The 19,524-nt window shown below is 58.5% G+C and overlaps 2 protein-coding genes across 7 annotated transcripts; one reads left to right on the top strand and one right to left on the bottom strand.

The window, feature by feature from the left end:
- Positions 1-469: 469 nt before the first annotated feature.
- On the bottom strand, positions 470-9,504 carry PRR14 (proline rich 14). Of its 6 annotated transcripts, none has more exons than XM_039533932.1 (12): positions 9,363-9,504; positions 7,271-7,471; positions 6,860-6,959; positions 6,137-6,285; positions 5,509-5,782; positions 5,128-5,177; positions 4,973-5,034; positions 3,632-4,439; positions 3,208-3,292; positions 2,444-2,550; positions 2,149-2,220; positions 470-1,725 (listed from the first exon to the last, which is right to left on the bottom strand). In XM_039533932.1, the coding sequence occupies exons 2-12, from the start codon at positions 7,366-7,368 to the stop codon at positions 1,467-1,469; spliced, it is 2,064 nt and encodes a 687-aa protein (XP_039389866.1). In that variant the 5' UTR covers positions 7,369-7,471; positions 9,363-9,504; the 3' UTR covers positions 470-1,466. The 6 variants fall into 6 exon arrangements, with proteins under 6 accessions (XP_039389866.1, XP_039389865.1, XP_039389864.1 ...); XM_039533931.1 differs by having other exon boundaries at positions 6,737-6,959; XM_039533930.1 differs by having other exon boundaries at positions 3,632-4,436; positions 6,689-6,959.
- A 4,707-nt stretch (positions 9,505-14,211) lies between these two features.
- Positions 14,212-18,760, top strand: LOC120403178 (zinc finger protein 436-like). The gene is made up of 2 exons (XM_039534008.1): positions 14,212-14,571; positions 16,897-18,760. The coding sequence occupies exons 1-2, from the start codon at positions 14,493-14,495 to the stop codon at positions 18,057-18,059; spliced, it is 1,242 nt and encodes a 413-aa protein (XP_039389942.1). The 5' UTR covers positions 14,212-14,492; the 3' UTR covers positions 18,060-18,760.
- Positions 18,761-19,524: the final 764 nt, after the last annotated feature.

Consider the following 19,524-nt stretch of genomic DNA (forward strand, 5'->3'; position numbering starts at 1 on the left):
TCCTTTCCCTCGCATAAAAACAGGAGCCTCTTCCGCTGCAGCTCCCACCCTCTTTGGGACCCTTAAGAGATGGGGTGCAAGCAGGTCAGATTCTGGCAAGGCATTGCAGTGGCTATGGCAGGCTCAGAGCTGCCAAATGAGCCTGAACAAGCAAGGAGCAGCACTCAATGAGTGCCAACAGTAGGGTTCAGGGTTAACAGCCTGGGCCAGTTAGGCCAGCAGCTCCAGGTGGATTTATCTCCCACCCTCAGGGAATGGAGATTCAGGGCTTACCTCCCATCAGCTTCCTCCTGTACCCGCTACCTCTCAGACTCCAGCTGATGAGCTCACTGCAGCACAGCACCCCCTAGTGGTGTGTAGAGATCAGCATTGCCTGCAAAGGGAAAGCACTCCCTATTGAGCTCCCCCCCGTAGCACAGTGGTCCCTAGTGCCAGGGTCAGCACGAATGAAGCAGATCAGACAACAGGCTGGATGTTTTTGTTGAAAAGTTTAATAGAAATATAGATCTCAAAAAAAACCCACACACATAAAACCAGCAAATATCCACTGACTGACCCAGCGGGGCCCAGCTCAGGAGACACCGCCTGCCTACGGCTCCTGCCAGTGCCCCCGAGGCTGCAGTCACACTTCAGAGGGGAAAATGCCCTCCTCCTGATGCACACAGGGAACTGATGCCCTGGTGCCCACAAGCCCCCTCTCCTGCCCTATATCCTAGCCAGACTGGACAAAGGCCACTTGCCCCCCAGGCACCCAGTGGGAGGTGATCCTAAAATGGCTAATGCCCCCCCTCCCTCCAAACAATCTGCCCCCTGGTACATTCAGCCACTGGGGGGCACTAGACAGAGGCACCGGGAGGATGGAAGCACCAGGAGGATTTGTGCGTAGGCAACTGAGTGCTGAGAACGGAAAGGTTCATCACACCTGCTGGACATTCATCCCCCCACCCCACTCCTGGACTGGGCCTGGAGCCTGTGAGGAGAGCAGTGGCGGAGGCAGCTTTGTGACTGGCTGCAGGACGGCTGCCTCAGCTCAGGCAGATCTGGGAGCAGCCAAGAGCTTCCCCGAGGGAAGCAGCCAATTCTGGGTGGAACTAGGGCTCAAGGAGGAGATGTCTCCTCCTGGGCAGCAAAGGATTCTGGGTAGAACTAGGACATCTCTCTCCCAGAGAGATCTCTGCTTGGACGTGGGTCCAGGAGCCCCAGGGGAGCTGAGGATTCTGGGAATACCCCTGAGGACACGATGGCTCTAGGAGGATCCAATAGCAGAACATTCTGGGTGTATCCCCAGGGGAGATGCTCCCTGGAAGAGCTGAGGCTTCTGGGAGTATCCTGGGAGGTAACTACTCTCCTAGGATCCCAGAGGATTCTGGGAGCTCCCCCAGGCCAATGAGCAATACCAAGGACAGAGGGGCCACTCAGTCTCTGGTTCAATGCCCAGTGTGGATCTGGACAGTGCACAGCACCCCCTAGTCACCATCAGCTTCAAATAGAGCGTCCAGCTCGGCCAGGCGCTGGCGCAGCAGTTCCTCCAGGTCGGGGTGCTGGGGTGGGGCCCGTCGCCCACCTGGCGCTCGCCCCACCAGCCTCCCCCGGGGCCGGGCACGGCGCTGCTTGCGGGGCAGGCTGCTGTCCTGGAATTCCATGGTGCGCTTCAGCTTGCGCTGGCTGGTAAGCACCAGTGCCCCATTCCGCTCCCGAGGCTCCTCGAAGATCGTCTCGAAGGTCCTATGGGGGAGGAGAGAGGGCTAGACAGGACGCAGTGCCCGAGTCCACCAACCCACCCTGTATCCCAGCTGGGACGCCCATAGCACAAATGGGGCCCAGACAGCTGGGTCCTCACCTACTGTGTCCCCCAACTGGGACACCCTCAGCACAGGGGGCAGGGGGAATGGGGATCAGACTCCTGGGTCCTCCACTCAGGACCAAACACCTCCTGCTGTTTAGGGGGGCAGCGAGTTTGTGAGCTGCACCCCTGGGTTCCCAGTAGCAAGAACCAACCACGGCTAGATTTAACCTCCTGCACCCCTCCCCAACTCTGAAGTCAGGCTCTCCCCTTCCTATGAGTTGGAGGAGGGGGATGTACCCACCCCATGGTAGCCACTCCCAACCCCTCACCCCCTCCAGCAGCAGCACCCAGGGCCCTCTCACCGCTTCTCGGTGGGAGTGCGGTAGTTCTTATTCGTGTAGATCTCCTCCAAACTGAACTCCTTCTTGTCCAACCTGTTACGGGGAGACCAGACTTAGCAACAGCGCACGGGAATCCCTTGTCCGTGCGGAGACTCAGCAGCCTCGGGGGTGGGACGTGGGGGTTGGACAACCGCCACACAACAGAAGAGAAGAGAATCCTATGGCCAGCTGTAACTGCTGGGGAGATTCAGAGCCAGGGATAGAACCCAGGAGTCCTGACTCTCAGCCACTCCCCTCCGCCCAGAGCTCCCAATACCTGACCGGCCGGGGCAGGCCCATTGGCGTGAGGTTGGCTTGCTGTTTGGCTGGGGTCTTGCGGATGCGGAAACGAGACACTTTCCCTGTGGTCTCTTCCTGGGAGCACTGCAGGGAATGGCGAGAGAAATAGGACAGGATCAGGAAAGATTCCCTGTTATGTACACACTGAGTGGAGAGTGCCTCCCACAGCACGGCAATCTGCCGAGCCCCCTCCCTGTTCCCGGCAGCACAGCGCCCCCCGCTGAGCCCCCACCCCCGGCTCCCTGCCAAGCCCTCCCCTGCTCCCAGCAGCACTGCACCCCCCCCGCCGAGCCTCCCCCCACAGCACAACGCCCCCACTCCCAGGATACTCCCAGAAGCCTGAGCTCTTCTAGGGAGCATCTCCCCTGGGATACACCCAAAATGTTCTGCTATTGGATCCTCCTAGAGCCACTGTATCCTCAGGGGTACTCCTAGAATCTCCCGCTGAGCCCTTCCCACAGCACAGCGCCCCCGAGCCCTCCCCCTGCAGCACGATGCACCCCACTGAGGCCCCCCCGCTCCAAGCACAGCACTTCCAGGCAAGACCTCCCTCCCCCACCCCCGGCAGCACAGTGTCCCGCACTGAGCCCTCTCACAGCACGCCCCCTCCACCACCCGCTGCCGAGCCTGCCCCCTGGCAGCACGGCATCCTCTGCTGAGCCCCCCACTCTCCACAGCATGGCACCCCAGCACTACACTGGGACTCTGGAACCAGCACTGCCTCCCATTGGCCCACCTCACCTTGGCATCTGTGTGTGACAGGAGAATCCCGCCTGTGGTGACACCATGGCCCCTGCCCCCCTGCTCTGGGTGCTGGGAGCCGTCCCTGTGAGGCAAGAAGACCATATGGACCAGGAACCTCTCAGGGCCTTTTCAGGAGGGCCAGGCAATGCCATGGCACCGGGAGCCCAGATGCTGGGGCAAGGCAGGATGGCAGTGGGATGACTTAGGCCAAGGCAGGGCGGCAAGAGGGATGGGGCAGGAGTTACCTGGGGCAAGGTGAGGTGGTGTTAGGGGCAGGCACCAACAGGGTTACTGGGGGCATGGCAGGGGGGCTCAGGGGGCAGAGCTCCCCAGGCCAAGCAGGAAGTCAGGGCGCTGGCGGTTCAGGGGGCAGAGTTCCTCAGGGCCAAGCAGGGGGCATGGCGACAGGGGGCTGGGTTACCTGGGGCAAAGCAGGGCAGCAGCAGGCTCCTCGTGGTGGGGTGGCCCCGAGCAGGAGGAACGGGCCTCGTCGCAGCGGGTCATGCACACCACCGGGCTGAGCAGGCGGCGGGAGGCCGGGGAGGGGAAGGGGAAGACCTCCTTGCGCAGGCAGGGCAGGATGGGGGGCGAGGGGTGGCCCCGCAGCAACTCCCGCGACACCTCCAGGCTGCAGACCGTGTGACGGCGCCGGCGTGGCGGGCAGGGGGCGGACGCTGGCAACGGGGACGGCATGGCCCAGGGGAAGTCCGGGCAGGAATAGCTGCGGCCCAGGCGGGGCTGGCCGGGGTCCTCAGGGCTCAGGCGCCACTGGCAGATGGGGGGTCTGCGGCTCACAATGCTGTCCCCCTCCCCGTCATCTCTGGCCTCGCCAGGGCCCCTCCTCTCCGCTGGCTGCGAGATGGCAATTTTCACCTCGATGTTCACCCCCTGGCGTGAGCTGTGCGCCTCCTGCTGGCTCGGCCCGCTCCGGCTCTGCGCTGGCTCCTCCTCGGGGCGGGGGGGCTCCGCCGGCTGCCCTCCACCCTCTCCCTCGTCCGGATGGGGAGATGGCGGGGGGCGCAGGCGCGGCTTGACCGGGCTCAGGAAGATGTCGGCAAAGGTCTCCAGCTTGGATTTGACGCTCTGGAAGAGCGGGGCGATACCCCAGTGCCGCAAGGGGGGGACCGTGGCCTGGGGGCGCAACAGCGAACAGATCGGGGGAGGCCAGGTGGAGGAGGAGGAAGGCAGGAGGCTGCCAGGTGGCTCGGCTTCTTCTGGGACAGGATCTGCTGGGAGGAGGGCACAGGGGGTCAGGAGAAGTCAAGGGAGGACCACATCCTGCGACGCACAGACAGCCTGCAACGGTACTGAACCCACTAAACCCTCAGCAAGTTCCCAGAACCCCCCCACAAAAATGCACACTCTTGCCTCCCCAGACCTATTTTCAGAACAAAGAAGAAATGTTGACGTCCCACAAAACGAGACTTGGGGAAAGTCACATTTCGAGCAGAAAGGTTTCATTCTGATAAAGATCTAAACGTTTTTTGGACTGATTCAATCTCTTTAAAAGCTTCTTAGCGTGTCTTTTTCTATAAAACAAAAAAAATGGTTGCTAAACAAGAAAATGACACTCTCAAAACATCCAAAATAGAATATTTTTTTTAACTGAAATTTAATTTAAATTAATGTTTCCTTCTCAACAACATTTTTGGTCAAAAAACGTTTTGAGGAAAAGTTCAACCCCTGCTCTCCATGGAGCCCCACCCCGTGTCCAAGCTCCACCCTCAACCCCCGCCCCTGCATGAGTTGGAGCTCCGCCTACCTGGCTGTGGGCAGCGCTCCCACTGGTCTGAGGACGAGGAAGATGCTGTCAGCTGATCAACCCTGTCAGGAAAGAGAGCAAGTGAAGCTCTGGGACAGCGCCCCCTAGAGGGCCCTGTGTCCCACCCCAGCTGGTTGGTAGGGACGTGCACTTACGTGCTAGGAGGCGACGGCATCAGCAGATCTTCCTGCTGAAGGCTGGCATCCTGCCAATGAGAGGTGGCATCTGAGCTGGGGCACAGGATGGGGTCCACCCCCCACACCCGAGGCTGACAGGTCAGCGGCACCTGGTCAGAGCAGCTTCCTCCTTGGTTGTAAGCCCAACCCCTCCCTCCATTGACCCATCTGGGGTAGCACCCACTACTGAGATCCCCACCCATCCCTCTCCCCTCTGGCCTGGGCTCTGGCAGCCCCCCCAACCCCCATCCCCTCTTCTCTGGGCTCTGGCAGCTTCCCCGCTGTCCCACAATCCGTCACCCACCCCCATCCCCTCCTCTCTGGGCTCTGGCAGCTCCCTCTAGCTCCCCAGCTGCTCACTGCTGCCATGGGGCATTCCTCCAGTGCCACGGTCAGGACACGCTGCTGGGCCCTCTCCATGGGTGATGTCACCAGCTCCTTCCCCTGCTGGGAGACGGAGGGAGATGACCCCGGCCCCCGGCTCTGCTGCGGCGCCCCCTGCCGCACCAGCCATCGCTTGCCCTGCAGCCGCTCTGACTCCGACCGAGCTGTGCCCTGGGGTGGCCAGCACGATGCAGGGGCCTTATTCTCAGGCCTCTGGCAGACGGGAGACCGATGCTCCTTGGGGGACGGTCTGGAAGAATGAGATGGGGCCACAGACCCCAAAGCCCCATCACTCACTGACACAATCTTTACCCCCCCAGGATCTTCAGCCCCCCCCCCCCAAAAAATCATCACACCACCAGCATCCCCTCCGTGATCCCACTCCCTGCATCCCTGCCATCAGCTCCACTGAGCCTCCTGACACCCCATCCCCACCCCCAACTCCCAAAGCCTCCCACACGCTGCTATACCTACCCTGTCAGATCCTCCAGATCCAGCCCCTACCCCAGAAGCCAGCGATCCCCTCCCCTGGCAGACGCCCTGCTCAGTATTTGGAAGGTGCCAGGACAACAGGTGCCCTGACACGTGATTCACCCCCGCTCACCTGTCCACGGCGGGCTCCTGATGCCTAGGGGTCCAATCCGAACCAGGCGGAGGGCTCTCAAGAGGGGGCAAGGCCTTCCCAGGGAGGGGGTGTCCTGGGAGGGAGGGGGTGGCTGGATGAGCTGAGGGAGAGGTGCCCCTTTGGGAGACCTGCTGGGCAAGAGACGCCATGGGGTTAAACATGGACCCCATTCCCCACCCCGAAACTGACTCCCAGCTCCTGGCACCCCCAAATGACCCTCCTCAAGAGCCCAGCCTGGTCCCCTCCCATGTGTAATGGGGGCGCAAATACCAAGTGGTCCTGCCCGCCTGAGCTCAGCACAGGAGTTTCTGGGCCGTCCGGGGGCAAACCACAGCAGCGAGAGAAGGAGGGTACGCGGGGGAGAGGCTGGCTCAAGAAATCCATACCGGGGAGCGGCAAAGGATTCAGCAGGTTCAAGGGAGCAGGACGACAGGGCCTGGGAGGGGTCAGTGGAGGTTGGGGGGCTCAGGCCATCGGATCTCCAAGCAGGGCCCCCCCCACCCGAAAACCACCCCTCCCCCTCGCACTCACAGCCCCTTGTGTGGTGGCAAGACACTCCTCCAGGGCAATGGCCAGTACCCTGTGCCGGGCTCTCTCCATGGGTGAGGCCACCAGCCACAGCTCCGCCCCCGGGGCCCACTGAGGCACCCCCTGCTGCAGCCGCTGCCGTCTGCCCTGCAGCCTCTCCGACTGGCGCCTTGCCTGAGGAGATCCGGCCCTGCCCCGGGGCAGCCAGCACAGCGGGGGAGCCTTCTCCTCGGGCCCCCGGGGGGCGGGGGAGCTCTGCTTTGCAGTGGAGGGTCTGGAAGAGAGAGATGGGGTCACTCACGGGGGCCATGGACCCCAAATCCCCCTGATTACTGGCATGATGTTCGCCCCAGGACCCAGCGCTCCCCCCCCCCCCAAAATCACCCACCCGGCCTGGCTCAGACCACTGCCCCTCACTGTCTGCCACCCCACCCCCCCCGCCCGAATCTCCTCCCCCCAAACACACAGTCCTCCTGGCCATGCCCAGAGAAAGACGAAGGGCGCTGACCCCGGTGAGGTCTGCCCAGGCCCTGACCCCAGAGAGGAGGCCGCTGGACAGAGGTGAACCCCCCCCCACACACACACCTGTACACGATGAGCCTCTGGCGCCGGATGTTCCGCTCCGAGGCAGACAGCTTGGTGCCGCCCCCTGCCAGCCCCCCTCTGGCCATGGGGTGCTCCATAGCTGGCTCCAGCTGGGATGTAGGGGGCAGCCCCCTGGGATCAGGGGTTCAGAGGTCGTCCCGGGACAGCCTCCTGCCTACTCATCCTCCAGCGTGGCCGCCTCTGCCCAGGAAAGAGAATCCAGGGTTACAATGAGCACGGCAAGACCCCCGCCCTAACCCAGCTCTAGGGGGCACCGGCTCTGCTGAAGTGCCCCTGAGGACTCAGCATGACACCCCCCAACCTCCTGCATCCTAGGGCTGGCAGCATGGCCACAATGGCAGAGGGCTGAGCCATGGGGGATCAGACTGGGGTGTGTGTATATGGTGGGGAAGGGCTGCAGAGGTGGCACATTCCCACGGTGCAGCCCTCGGAGCTCACAACGGACAAGCAGAGCAGGGAGCCGCTGGGAGAATAATTACAGGGCATTAGCAGGCAGGCAAAGCCATTGCTAGCGGTAACCCGAGAGCCCCCTGCGCAGCTCAGGTGTGACCTGACACCAGCTTGGGAGCAAAGGGGAACCTCGGAGGTGTGGGGGTTGGGATCCATCACCTAGAGATGGTTTCCCAGGCCACAAAGGACACACATCGATCCTGGGCAGTCGGGGACACGCTAGAGCGGCCCCGATGGGGCATCTCCATCTCTTTGTCCTACCTCCCAGCACTGACGCCCCCTAACTCTGCCCCTAGGACTCACCCACCCTGATTCTCCACACCAGGCCTCCCCCACTTCAGGTTCCTCCCTTCTCCCCCTAGATCCTCCCCACCAGACCTCTCTCTTTCCCCTCTCTCAGGCTCCCACTCTGATTACTCCCAAATCTCTCCCCCACTGGGTCCCTACCCCAAAATCCATCACCCCAGCTCTAGGTCTCGCTCCTCCCCTTGGGTCTTCCCCCCCAGCTACTTCCCCTTTCCCTCACTCCCCCACCTCCCCCACACCTCTTTACTCTCATCCCCTCCCACAGGTCCCTTCTTCCCCGGCTCTCCCCATGTTCATTTCCCTCCAATGCTGCACCCCTCCCCACCTGCTCCCACCCCTGTAGGCGCCCCCTCTCAGCATCTGCTCTCCCCCTGGGTATTCCCCCATGGCTCCCATCGCTGGTCCCCCTAAACTGCCCTTCCACCTGGTCTCCCCCCTTGGTCCCTTTCTCCCCAGCTGCACTCCACCTTTCCCCCATCAAATCCCTCCACCACTTCTCTCACCACCCCAAATCCACCAAGCCATCCATCCCCCAGGTCTCCCCACACCCCTGCTGCACTTCCCCTTCCCCCTATCCCACCCCGTTACCCTCCCTCACTGATCACCCCCCCACTGTCCTGCCCCATGAGTCCCCCCTCCTCAAAAGCCCTCACTGCTCCCTAACCCCCTGAATCTCCTTCCCGACTCCTCCCGTCCCAGCTACCTCAATTTCCTCCCCCTTCCTCATTGCCCCCTTCCCCACTGCTCCCCTCCTGGCTCTCCCCATTGCCCTCCTCCCTCCCACTGCTCCCCTCCAGCTCCCCTCCCTCCCACTGCTCCCCTTCCCTGACTGCTCCCCTCCCAGCTCCCCAACTTCTGTAATTTCTTTCACATCGATTCTACACTTCCCCTCCTCATTCCCCACTGCTCCTCCAGCTCCCCCTCCTCATTCCCCCACTGCTCCCCCTCCCACTGCTCCCCTGCAGCTCCCCCTCCCTCCCATTGCCCCCTTCCCCGACTGCTCCCCTCCCAGCTCCCCAACTTCTGTAATTTCATTCACATCGGTTCTACACTTCCCCCTCCCCTCCCTCATTCCCCACTGCTCCCCCTCCTGGCTCCCCTTCCCCACTACTCCCTCCTGGCTCCCTCCATTGCCCCCCTCCCGGCTCCCCCCTCCCTCCCATTGCCCCCCTTCCCCGACTGCTCCCCCTCCAGCTCCCATTGCCCCCCTTCCCCCACTGCTCCCCCTCCCTCCACTCCCCTCCAGCTCCCATTGCCCCCCTTCCTCCCACCCATTGCTCCCCCCTCCCACTGCTCCCCCACCCCGGCCGCTCACCGGCTCTCGCCCGCTCCCGTTCGGTCTCCGGCTGCGGCTCAACCTCCTCCCGCCCCGCCCCGTTTCTGCCGACGCTTCACGGCCCGACCCCCCGCGGCCAATGGCAGCGGGCCTTACTCCCATCCGCCCACAACCAATAAGCGCGCGCCTTGCTGCCCGGAGGTCCCCGGAGCTTGAAGTCGTGGGGGGACGCCATCTTGAAAATGGGCGAGAAAGAAAGCCGTGTCACGGCTCAAGCTGAGCCGCCGCCATCTTGGGGTGGGGCAAGAGTGTAAGTCGAGGGGCGGTGGCAAAAGGGGACATAGCGGTGCCGCCATGCGGTGCTGCCATCTTGGATAAGGGCATCGGAGGGGGTGAAGCAGTTTTGGGGGAGGCCATCTTGGAAGAGGGCGAGAAGCTGGGGATTTAAAGGGCCAGGCGACCCTGGGTGATGGGTGACGGAGGCTCTGGCCAATCCCCATCCTGGGAGCGCTTGGCCCACGTTCTTTGTTCCTCTGCGGACGCGTTTACACCGCGCCGTGTTAAAACACGTGCCAAACTTCCCACCCATGCAGCTCGCTCTGACTCAGCCACCTGGCCTCTTCCTGATCGCCCGTGTCTCTGGGTCCTCTGCAAACTGTGCCAGGGATTCCCTCCTCTCTCCTTCCAACACGTTAATAGTGTAGGGCCCAGACCCGATCCCTGCAGGGCCCCCTGGAAACACACTTGGCCAATGAGGAGTCCCCTGTGCCATGTACATTTTATACCAGCCTAGCTTTTTAATCATTGGGCTGATCCAGGGAGGGGTGGGATACCAAGCCAGATGGGCCCATTGGTTTAGAATCATAGAATATCAGGGCTGGAAGGGACCTCAGGAGGTATCTAGTCCACCCCCCTGCTCAAAGCAGGACCAACACCAACTAAATCATCCCAGCCAGGGCTTTGTCAAGCCAGACCTTAAAAACCTCTGAGGAAGGAGATTCCACCACCTCCCTAGGTAACCCATTCCAGTGCCTCACCACCCTCCTAGTGAAATAGTGTTTCTTAATATCCAACCTAGACCTCCCCCACTGCAACTTGAGACCATTACTCCTTGCTCTGTCATTTGGTACCACTGAGAACAGTCTAGATCCATCTTCTTTGGAACCCCCTTTCAGGTAGTTGGAGGCTACTATCAAATCCCCCCTCACTCTTCTCTTCTGCAGACTAAATAACCCCAGTTCCCTCAGCCTCTCCTCATAAGTCATGTGCCCCAGCCCCCTAATTTTTGTTGCCCTCTGCTGGACTTTCTCCAATTTATCCACATCCCTTCTGTAGGGGGGGGCCAAAACTGGACACAATATTCCAGGTGGGGCTCACCAATGCCAAATAGAGGGGAATAATCACTTCCCTTGATCTGCTGGCAATGCTCCTACTAATACAGCCAATATGCCGTTGGCCTTCTTGGCAACACTGCTGACTCATATCCAGCTTCTCATCCACTGTAATCCCCAGGTCCTTTTCTGCAGAATTGCTGCTTAGCCAGTTGGTTCCCAGGCTGTAGCAGTGCATGGGATTCTTCCGTCCTAAGTGCAGGACTCTGCACTTGTCCTTGTTGAACCTCATCAGATTTCTTTTCTCCCAATCCTCCAATTTGTCTAGGTTACTCTGGACCCTATACCTACCCTCTAGCATATCTACCTCTCCTCCCAGCTTAGTGTTATCTGCGAACTTGCTGAGGGTGCAATCCATCCCATCATCCAGATCATTAATAAAGATGTTGAACAAAACCGGCCCCAGGACCAACCCCTGGGGCACTCCGCTGGATACCAGCTGCCAACTAGATTGAGCCTTTGGTCACTACCTGTTGAGCCCCACAATCAAGCCAGCTTTCTATCCCCCTTATAGTCCATTCATCCAATCCATACTTCTTTAACTTGCTGGCAAGAATATTGTGGGAGACCGTATCAAAAGCTTTGCTAAAGTCAAGAGATATCACATCCACCACTTTCCTCATATCCACAGAGCCAGTTATCTCATCATAGAAGGCAATCAGGTTGGTCAGGCATGACTTGCCCTTCGTGAATCCATACTGACTGTTCCTGATCACCTTTCTCTCCTCCAAGGGCTTCAGAATGGATTCCTTGAGGACCTGCTCCATGATTTTGCCAGGGACTGAAGTGAGGCTGACTGGTCTGTAGTTCCCCAGGTTCTCTTGTTTGCTCCAGTGAGGCAATGACTGTGTTTGTAAGGACTCCTTTTTACATAGTCACTAGTCTGACTATCACTGTGATGGCATACCTGTGCTGTGCCTAAGCCCCCAGCTGCCCGTGTGTAGGGGGGATCCCTCTCCTACAGGTGGTGCAGGCCATCTTCCCCCAGGCATCTCGTTACCTGAAAGGATCCCTATGAACATTTTCCCTTTGCTCAGATCCCACATCCCCCTGACAGAGAATAGGGCTGGGGTTAAAATCAGGGCACATTCTCTGTATTAGTTCTTGGGGGAGACTTCACCAAGCGCCATCTTGCCTGTTTCCTTCCCCTGAGCAGGATTCCCCATCCCCAACCCAGCTGTGATCTCCTGGATGGAGCGAAGGGAAGAGTCGAGCATCTCAGATCTCCAGGGCTCCGAGGAAAGGGAGATCCCAAGAGGATCCCGGACAGATGAGGAATGAGTGACACCAGCTCGGAGACTGTCTAGGACCGAAGGGAAAAGCTGGGATCCCAGTAAGGCCACCAGGAGCCCCCCAATTCTGTCGTAATGTTCAGTATCATTCCCAGCAGGTCCCTGTTCTCACGGCAGCTGTCACTCCTGGATCCCACCCCTGGCAGGAGCCCTCCCTCCCCCAGCCTTTCTCTGAGGCCTTTCCTGGGCCGTTGGGACAGACCCAGCCCTTCCTCTCCCCTCTGGGGAAGGGGTTGGGGGGATTCACTTCCTGCCCATCAAGTTTTCTTCTCAGTGACAAATGAGATAATAATCATAACATTGGTTTAAAAATTGGGAGGGATCTCTGTATAAACAGCCCTCATGCCCTATATCAGAGGTGGTTGCATCTCAGATTCAGGTGCAGGATTCTATAGAAACAGCTCCCACACTCCACCTCAGTGATGGCTGCATCTCAGCAATAGGCAAGGTATCCCTGTATGGACAGCCCCACACCCCACTCCGAGGTGGCAACATCTTAGCAGCAGGTGCGGGATCCTGTATAAACAGTCCCCACATTCCACCCCCAAAACAGGTGTATCTCAGCACCGGATGAGGCATCCGGGCACAACAATACAAACAGAAACACCATCAAGCAGCGCTTAGACCCTCACACGCTTGTCCAATAATGTGGTCTCATATTATTCATAATTAGGGCCCTACCAAATGATGTGAAAAACACATCATGGACCGTGAAATCTGTTTTTTTGTGTGTTTTTACCATATACTATACAGATTTCATGGGGGAGACCAGGGTTTCTCAAATTGGGGGCCTGACCCACAGGGCGTTGCAGAGAGGTTGCAAGGTTATTTTTTGGCGGGTGGGATCATGGTATTGCCACCCTTATTTCTGTGCTACCTTCAGAGCTGGGCGGCCGGAGAGCGGCGGCTGTTGACCAGGTGCCCAGTTCTGAAGGCAGCACCGTCGCCAGCAGCAGCGCAGAAGGAAGGGTAGCAGTATAGGTGAGTCTCATCTTATGCGCATTTAACATGCATGAATTCAGCTTTGCACAGTCAGCAAAAACAAAAAAAATTAGAGAAAAATAACAATTTCAATACTGTACCTGTAGTGCGGGCGACTCCCGCCCACCATTACACTCAATGTAATTCTGACTATACGCGATTTTCGCTTTATGCGCTGACAGTGGAACATAACCCCAGCGTAAGATGAGACATTCTTGTACAACAACCTCCCCTACAATAATCTTATGACCCCCCCACAACTCCTTTTTGGGTCAGGATCCCTACAACACCATGAAATTTCAGATTTAAATATCTGAAATAATGAATTTTACTATTTTTAAAATAGTAAATGTGAATGTGGTAGGGCCCTATTCATAATCTCTCCTCTTGTATCTGGATAGCTCAGGTGTAAGAAAGCTCTGTTACATACTCTAGGCCCATTGAACTTCTTAACTACAGTGGGTTATTGTGTATATTCATCACCTTTCCTGGATCTCTTTTGTCACCATCTGCATGTCTCACATGGATGGTTGTGTGGTAGTATTGAGGAGTCCTCTGCCTAGATAAGAACTGAACCGGTGGGTCAGGACTCCTGGGTTCTAACTTCTATCACAGGTCTGGGGGGAGAGGAAGTGGGGTCTAGTGGGTTTGTAGTGGGAGTCAGGACTCCTGGGTTCTACTCCTGTTCCTACCTCTCAGGGGAAGGGAGTGGGGTCCAGTGGGTTAGTGTGGGGGCTGGGAGTCAGGATTCCTGGGTTCTACTTCTAACTCCAGCTCTGGGGGGAAGGGAGTGGGGTCCAGTGGCTTAGTGTGGGGGCTGGGAGTCAGGACTCCTGGGTTCTAACTTCTATCGGCAGGTCTGGGGGGAGAGGAAGTGGGGTCTAGTGGGTTCGCAGTGGGAATCAGGACTCCTGGGTTCTACTCCTGTCCCTAGCTCTCGGGGGACGGGAGTGGGGTCTAGGGGGGATAATATGGGGGCTGGGAGTCAGGACTCCTGGGTTCTACTCCTGTCCCTAGCTCTCGGGGGAAGGGAGTGGGGTCTAGGGGGGTCAGGGCTCCTGGGTCCTGGTCCCAGCTAGGACAAGAGCAGCGAGCTAACCACTGTAGAAAGGCAGCGGGGGGTGGGGATCGGAAGTGCCTCTAACCAGCGGTGTCTCTGCAGGGCCCGGAGAAGAACGGGTTAAACCCACCGCTCTCCTGAACCTTCCGCTTCCCAGGGAGCTGCCAGCCGCGGGGCTGGAGCAGCGCCGGGACCTTCCTGTCCAGCCCCCCGGAGCCGGGGTCCCCGGCTCGGGAAACAGCAGCAGGGGCAGGAAATCGCTGCCCGGAGGGGACCGGAGCGGAGCCCAGCCCGGTTCTCCCCCCCGCCCCGCGATCTCGCTGCCCCGAAGGGTCCCCGGCCTGGATCCCGCCTCCCCCCCAGCAGAGAGCGGGGCCGGCGGGGCCAAAGCCCCGGGGGGAGATTTCGCCCAGCAGGATCCCCCGCCCCGCCCGCGATCCCCCGCATGGAGCCGGGGGCAGAGCCGAGGGGCCCGGATCTCCAGGGCTCCCCGGGAAGGGAGATCCCCAGAGGCGCCCGCCCAGGTGAGGAGTGAGCGACACCGGCTGGGAGTGAAGGGAACCGGTGGGATCCCAGCGGGAGCCCCCCAGTTCTGTCTCCACTCGCTCTGTATCGTCCCCAGCCGGCGCCAAGGAGTGTCCCTATTTCTGTCCCTTCTCCCCAGGGGACAAGGGCACCATTTCTCGGTAGCGTTTGGCTTCCAGGCCCCAGGGGAGTCCTCTTGGCTTCTGGAGATCGAGCCAGCTGCAGGCTCCTTCATTTAGCCTTGGCCAGGTCATGCTCCGGCCAGTCGCCACCAATATGGGTCTTCCTCAAGTGCTCGACCTGGCTGCTAACCTCCCTGCTTCGCAGTGAGGATGCTGGCAAAGCCCCTTGAGCGCCGCTAGTCCGCTGACACCTTCCCACCACCCCCAGAAGGCCGGACGGCGTCTCCCACGATGCACTGGGAAAGAATCACAGAGCAAGCTCAGCTGAGTGCAGCACAAAGCATTGTGAGATGTGTTCTCCAGAAGCCCTGGCATTGTAACCCACTTGCCTGGGGGAAGGCAGCACCAGAGGAGCGGTGACTTGGGCAGGGCTTGGCAGGGGGGGGCTGCTCACATTGGAGCAGACGCACCCTCACTCATCCTCCACATCTCTGCCTCTGTAACTAGACTTGGTGGCCTTGGTCTGGATGGGGGCACTAGATAAGCTGGGCCAGGGGAGCATTTGGAAAGGCTTGTGGCAGGCCTTGGATTAGAGTCATGGATTGGAAAACCAGAGGAGACCATCCATAGATCCCTAGATGATCGGCCAAAAGTAACCGTGATGGTTGTCCAGCCTGCCCTTCCTGCGTAGCCCAGGCTGGAGAGCATCGTCATGGGACTCTCACAGAGGAAGGCTCGTTTTCCATTTTACAGATGGAAAAACGGAGGTACAGAGAGGGAAATGGATTTGCCCAAGGCATCCCAGTAGCAAAGCCAGGAATAGAACCCAGGACTCCTGGTGTTCTATCTGGTAGGCTGCACTGTCTCCCTAAAGAAAGACAACCCCGTTTCCATGTAATGGAAAATCCATCCCACCCCTTGGTAAGGCTGTTCCACTGACTAAATTCCCTCCCCGTTAAGAATCAATATCTTATTTCCAGTTTGAATCAGTCCATCTTCAATTCCCAGCTGTTGGGTCTCGTTTGCCCTTTGTCCAGTAGATTAAACAGCTCTCTTGTATCAAGGAGAGAGCTGTATCCTGGGAAGGAGTGACTCTGAAAAGGACTAGGGAGGGGCTAATGATAGACAGCTCATCTTCACTTGGTTCTCAGATTGATGCTGTAGCGAAGAGGGCTAAAATGGTCCTTGGATGTATGAGCAGGGTAATGGGGAGGTGATATTAGCTCTGTATACAGCATTGGTGATGCCATTACTGTAGACTGTCCAGTTCTGGGGTCCACACTTCAAGAAGGATGTTGATAAATTGGAGAGGGGTCAGAGAAGAGCCACAGGAATGACTGAAGGATTGGACAACCTGGCTTAGGATGATAGACTCCAGGAACTCAATCTATTTAGCTTCATAAAGAGAAGGTTAAGGGGTGATTTGAGCACAGTCTGTGACTAGGTATGTGGGGAACAAAATGTTAGTAGTGGGCTCTTCAGTCTAGCAGACAAAAGTCTAACAGGACCCAAAGGCTAGAATTTGAAGCTAGACAAATTCAGACTGGAAACAAGGTGAAAATTTGTGACGGTGAGGGCAATTTACCATTGTGACAACTGACCAAGGATCGTAGTGGATTCTCTACCATGGGCGATTTGAAAAATCAAGATTGGCTGATTTGTTTGTTTTTAGGGTTTTTTTTTAGAAGACCTGCTCTGGTTCAAACAGGAATTACCAGGAGGGACATTCTCTGGCCTGTGTTGCACAGGAAGTCAGACTAAATGGTCCCTCCTGGCCTTAGAATCCATGATAATATCGTCTTCCAGTGACCGTGATCAAGTCACTTTCCTTTGATAGGCTAAATCAACTGAGCTTTGTATGCTATAAGGCAGGTTATCCAGAATGGACACATCGTTCTTGTTGCTCTTCTCTGAGCCCTCTCCAATTTGTTAACACCTTTTTTGAAGTTGTGGACACCAGAACTAGACCTGGGATTTGGATGAATGGATACCATAAACTGCCATGTGAGAAGGGAGGATTCACAGATTAGATTAGGAGGAGTAGACACAACACAGAGAGGTGAGGGTAGATAGATGAGGTGACTTTCTCCCTTCCCCAGTCCTTCACAACCAGATTAAACTTTTCAGACATATCAGTGGGTGAATGACAAACCCCTTTGCTGCCCCCTCTCTCAGAACTGGACTTTCTCTTTCTCCCCGCAGGTGCCAGGAAGGAGGAGGAGAATCCCCAGCAGGAGCCACACAGGCCGTCGCAGAGCCCCGAGCAGGGAGAGGCCAACAGGGCGGGACGGCAGGGGGGAGACCTCCAAGGGGTGGAAAATGGCTTTGGGCTTCTCAATAGCATGTCTGTCCCCCAGAGACTGACCATCTGTGGGCAATGTGGGAAGAGCTTTAGCCAGTATTCGGACCTTATTAAGCACCAGCGGATCCACACGGGGGAGAGACCCTACAGCTGCTCCCAGTGTGGGAAGAGCTTCAGCCAGAGCTCCCACCTCACCAAGCATCAGCGGATCCACACCGGTGAGAGGCCCTACAAATGCCCTGATTGCGGGAAGGGCTTCAACGACAGCTCCTACCTCCTGCAGCACCGCCGCACCCACACGGGCGAGCGGCCTTATGAATGCCCGGACTGTGGGAAAAGCTTCGGAGACAAGTCAGGCCTTACCCGCCACCAGAAGGTACATCACGGCGAGAGACCCTACAAATGCCCTGACTGCGGGAAGAGCTTCAGCGACAGCTCCTACCTCATCCAGCATCAGCGCATCCACACGGGCGAGCGGCCCTACAAATGCACCGAGTGCGGGAAGAGCTTCAGCCGGAACTCACACCTGGTTCAGCACCAGCGGGTCCACACGGGGGAACGCCCCTACCAATGCGCTGATTGCGGGATGAGCTTCAGCCACAGCTCCACCCTGATCGGGCACCAGAGGACCCACCGTGGCGATAAGCCCTACAAATGCCCCCAGTGCAGGAAGAGCTTCCGGCACAAGTCAACCCTGGTGAAGCACCAGCGGACCCACACCGGGGAGCGGCCCTACAACTGCGCCAAGTGTGGGAAGAGCTTCAGCTGGGGCTCGGCTTTCATCAAGCACCAGCGCACCCACACGGGGGAGCGGCCCTACCAATGCACCCAGTGTGGGAAGGGCTTTGGGGACAGCTCGGCCCTGATCCAGCACCAGCGCACCCACACCGGGGAGCGGCCCTACAAGTGCTCTGAGTGTGGGAAGGGCTTTGGGGACAGCTCCACTCTGAATCAGCACCAGCGCACCCATTCGGCAGAGAAACCCTACAAATGCCCAGAGTGTGGGAGGAGCTTCATCCTCAGCTCCCACCTTGTCCGGCACCAGAGGGTCCATGTGGCCTAGAGTCCCCATGTGAGGACTGTTCTATTCACTGTTCACATCTCTTTAGGGACCTTAGAAACCAGACCTCCTTAGAGACCAGAGAGCAGGCCTCTTTAGGGACCAGGCCTCCTTAGAGACCAGAGAGCAGGCCTCTTTAGGGACCAGCCTCCTTAGAAACCAAGGGCCTTGGAGACCTGGGACCAGGCCTCTTTAGGGAGATGGAAGCAGGCTCTTTAGGAACCACATCAGCCCAGAGACCTGATATAGTTTTTCCCCTGGCGCAAGGCACAGCCCATTGCAATATGGATGCAGCGTGTGTATGGGCGGAAGCGGGGACAGGAATGACTGAGGGCCCCATGGGTGGAAATTAGTTGAAGTGGGGAAGGAAGTGAACGTGGGGGTCCCTTCTGCCCCAGTCAAGATGGGGCTATTAGAAATGCTTAGAGGCCACACGGCAGGGTTCTCAGCCTGGGATCACTGCCCCACAAAGGGGGTCATGGTAACCATGCCCCTTCCTTGTTTCTAAGAGGGCGGGTTCCCGGCTATATGGCAGTGGTATCCTGGTAGGGAAAAGGTGAGAATCCCCATAATAGTGAGGGAGTGATCTCTGAAGGACTTGGGGGCTTTTGTCTGTGCCCGCTCCTGGGTGGGGTGGGGGTAGGGGGACCTGTTCCTTCGTTCCCCTGGAACTCCACAGCTCTGGGCCTCACTCTCTGCTCCTTCCCCTCTCCCGGGGGCTGGGGGTGGGGAGGCTTAGGGACCCATGGGGAGGGGTGAGTGAGGCTGCTGGAAACTGGAGGGGGCTGCTCTCAGAGGCCAGACAGACATATGCTCCCATACGGCTGGGCGGGGGGTGAGGGAGTGCATAATCTCCTTCTCCCTGGTGGTGTCTCCAGTGCCTGGCTCCTCTTTCCACGGTGCACAGAGTCCAGTGGCACCTGGAGAACATCCGTTCACGCGCTTGGTGCAGCTGACATCCAGCCAGCCCCACCCGTGGCTCTCGGTTCCCAGCAGGCACCTGGATCCCACCCTCCTGCTGTCTTTGGTGATGGTCCTGTCTCCTATGGTGTTAGTCAATTGTATCTGTAGGAAATAAACTTCCCCACCGGGATCTGCCTCCTCCTGTCTCCGTGGTGAGGGCCCTGTCTCAGGGCTCAACATGGCCCTGGACGTGTTCTTCTCGCCTGCAGGGAAGCTCAGAAGCTGCTTGGGCTCCCAGTTATCACGATTTGCCGCTCTGATCCTGACATAAACCCCTGCAGAACACCGTCTTGTCTTGCTCAGTATCGGCTTCATGGTAGGTGTGGCTCCCAGCTTCCTCCTACCCTGCCTGATCCTTGTCAGGATCCCTCCCCTCCCCAGCCTTTCTCTGAGGGCTCAGAGAATCATAGTGATGTAGGGCTGGAAGGGGCCTCGAGAGGCCATAAGGTCCAGCCTCCTGCGCAGAGGCAGGACCGAGTAACGCTAGACCATCGCTGAAAGGTGT

The sequence above is a fragment of the Mauremys reevesii genome, linkage group 4 (genome assembly GCF_016161935.1).
Source record: "Mauremys reevesii isolate NIE-2019 linkage group 4, ASM1616193v1, whole genome shotgun sequence".
In the NCBI taxonomy this organism is placed as follows: Eukaryota; Metazoa; Chordata; order Testudines; family Geoemydidae; genus Mauremys; species Mauremys reevesii.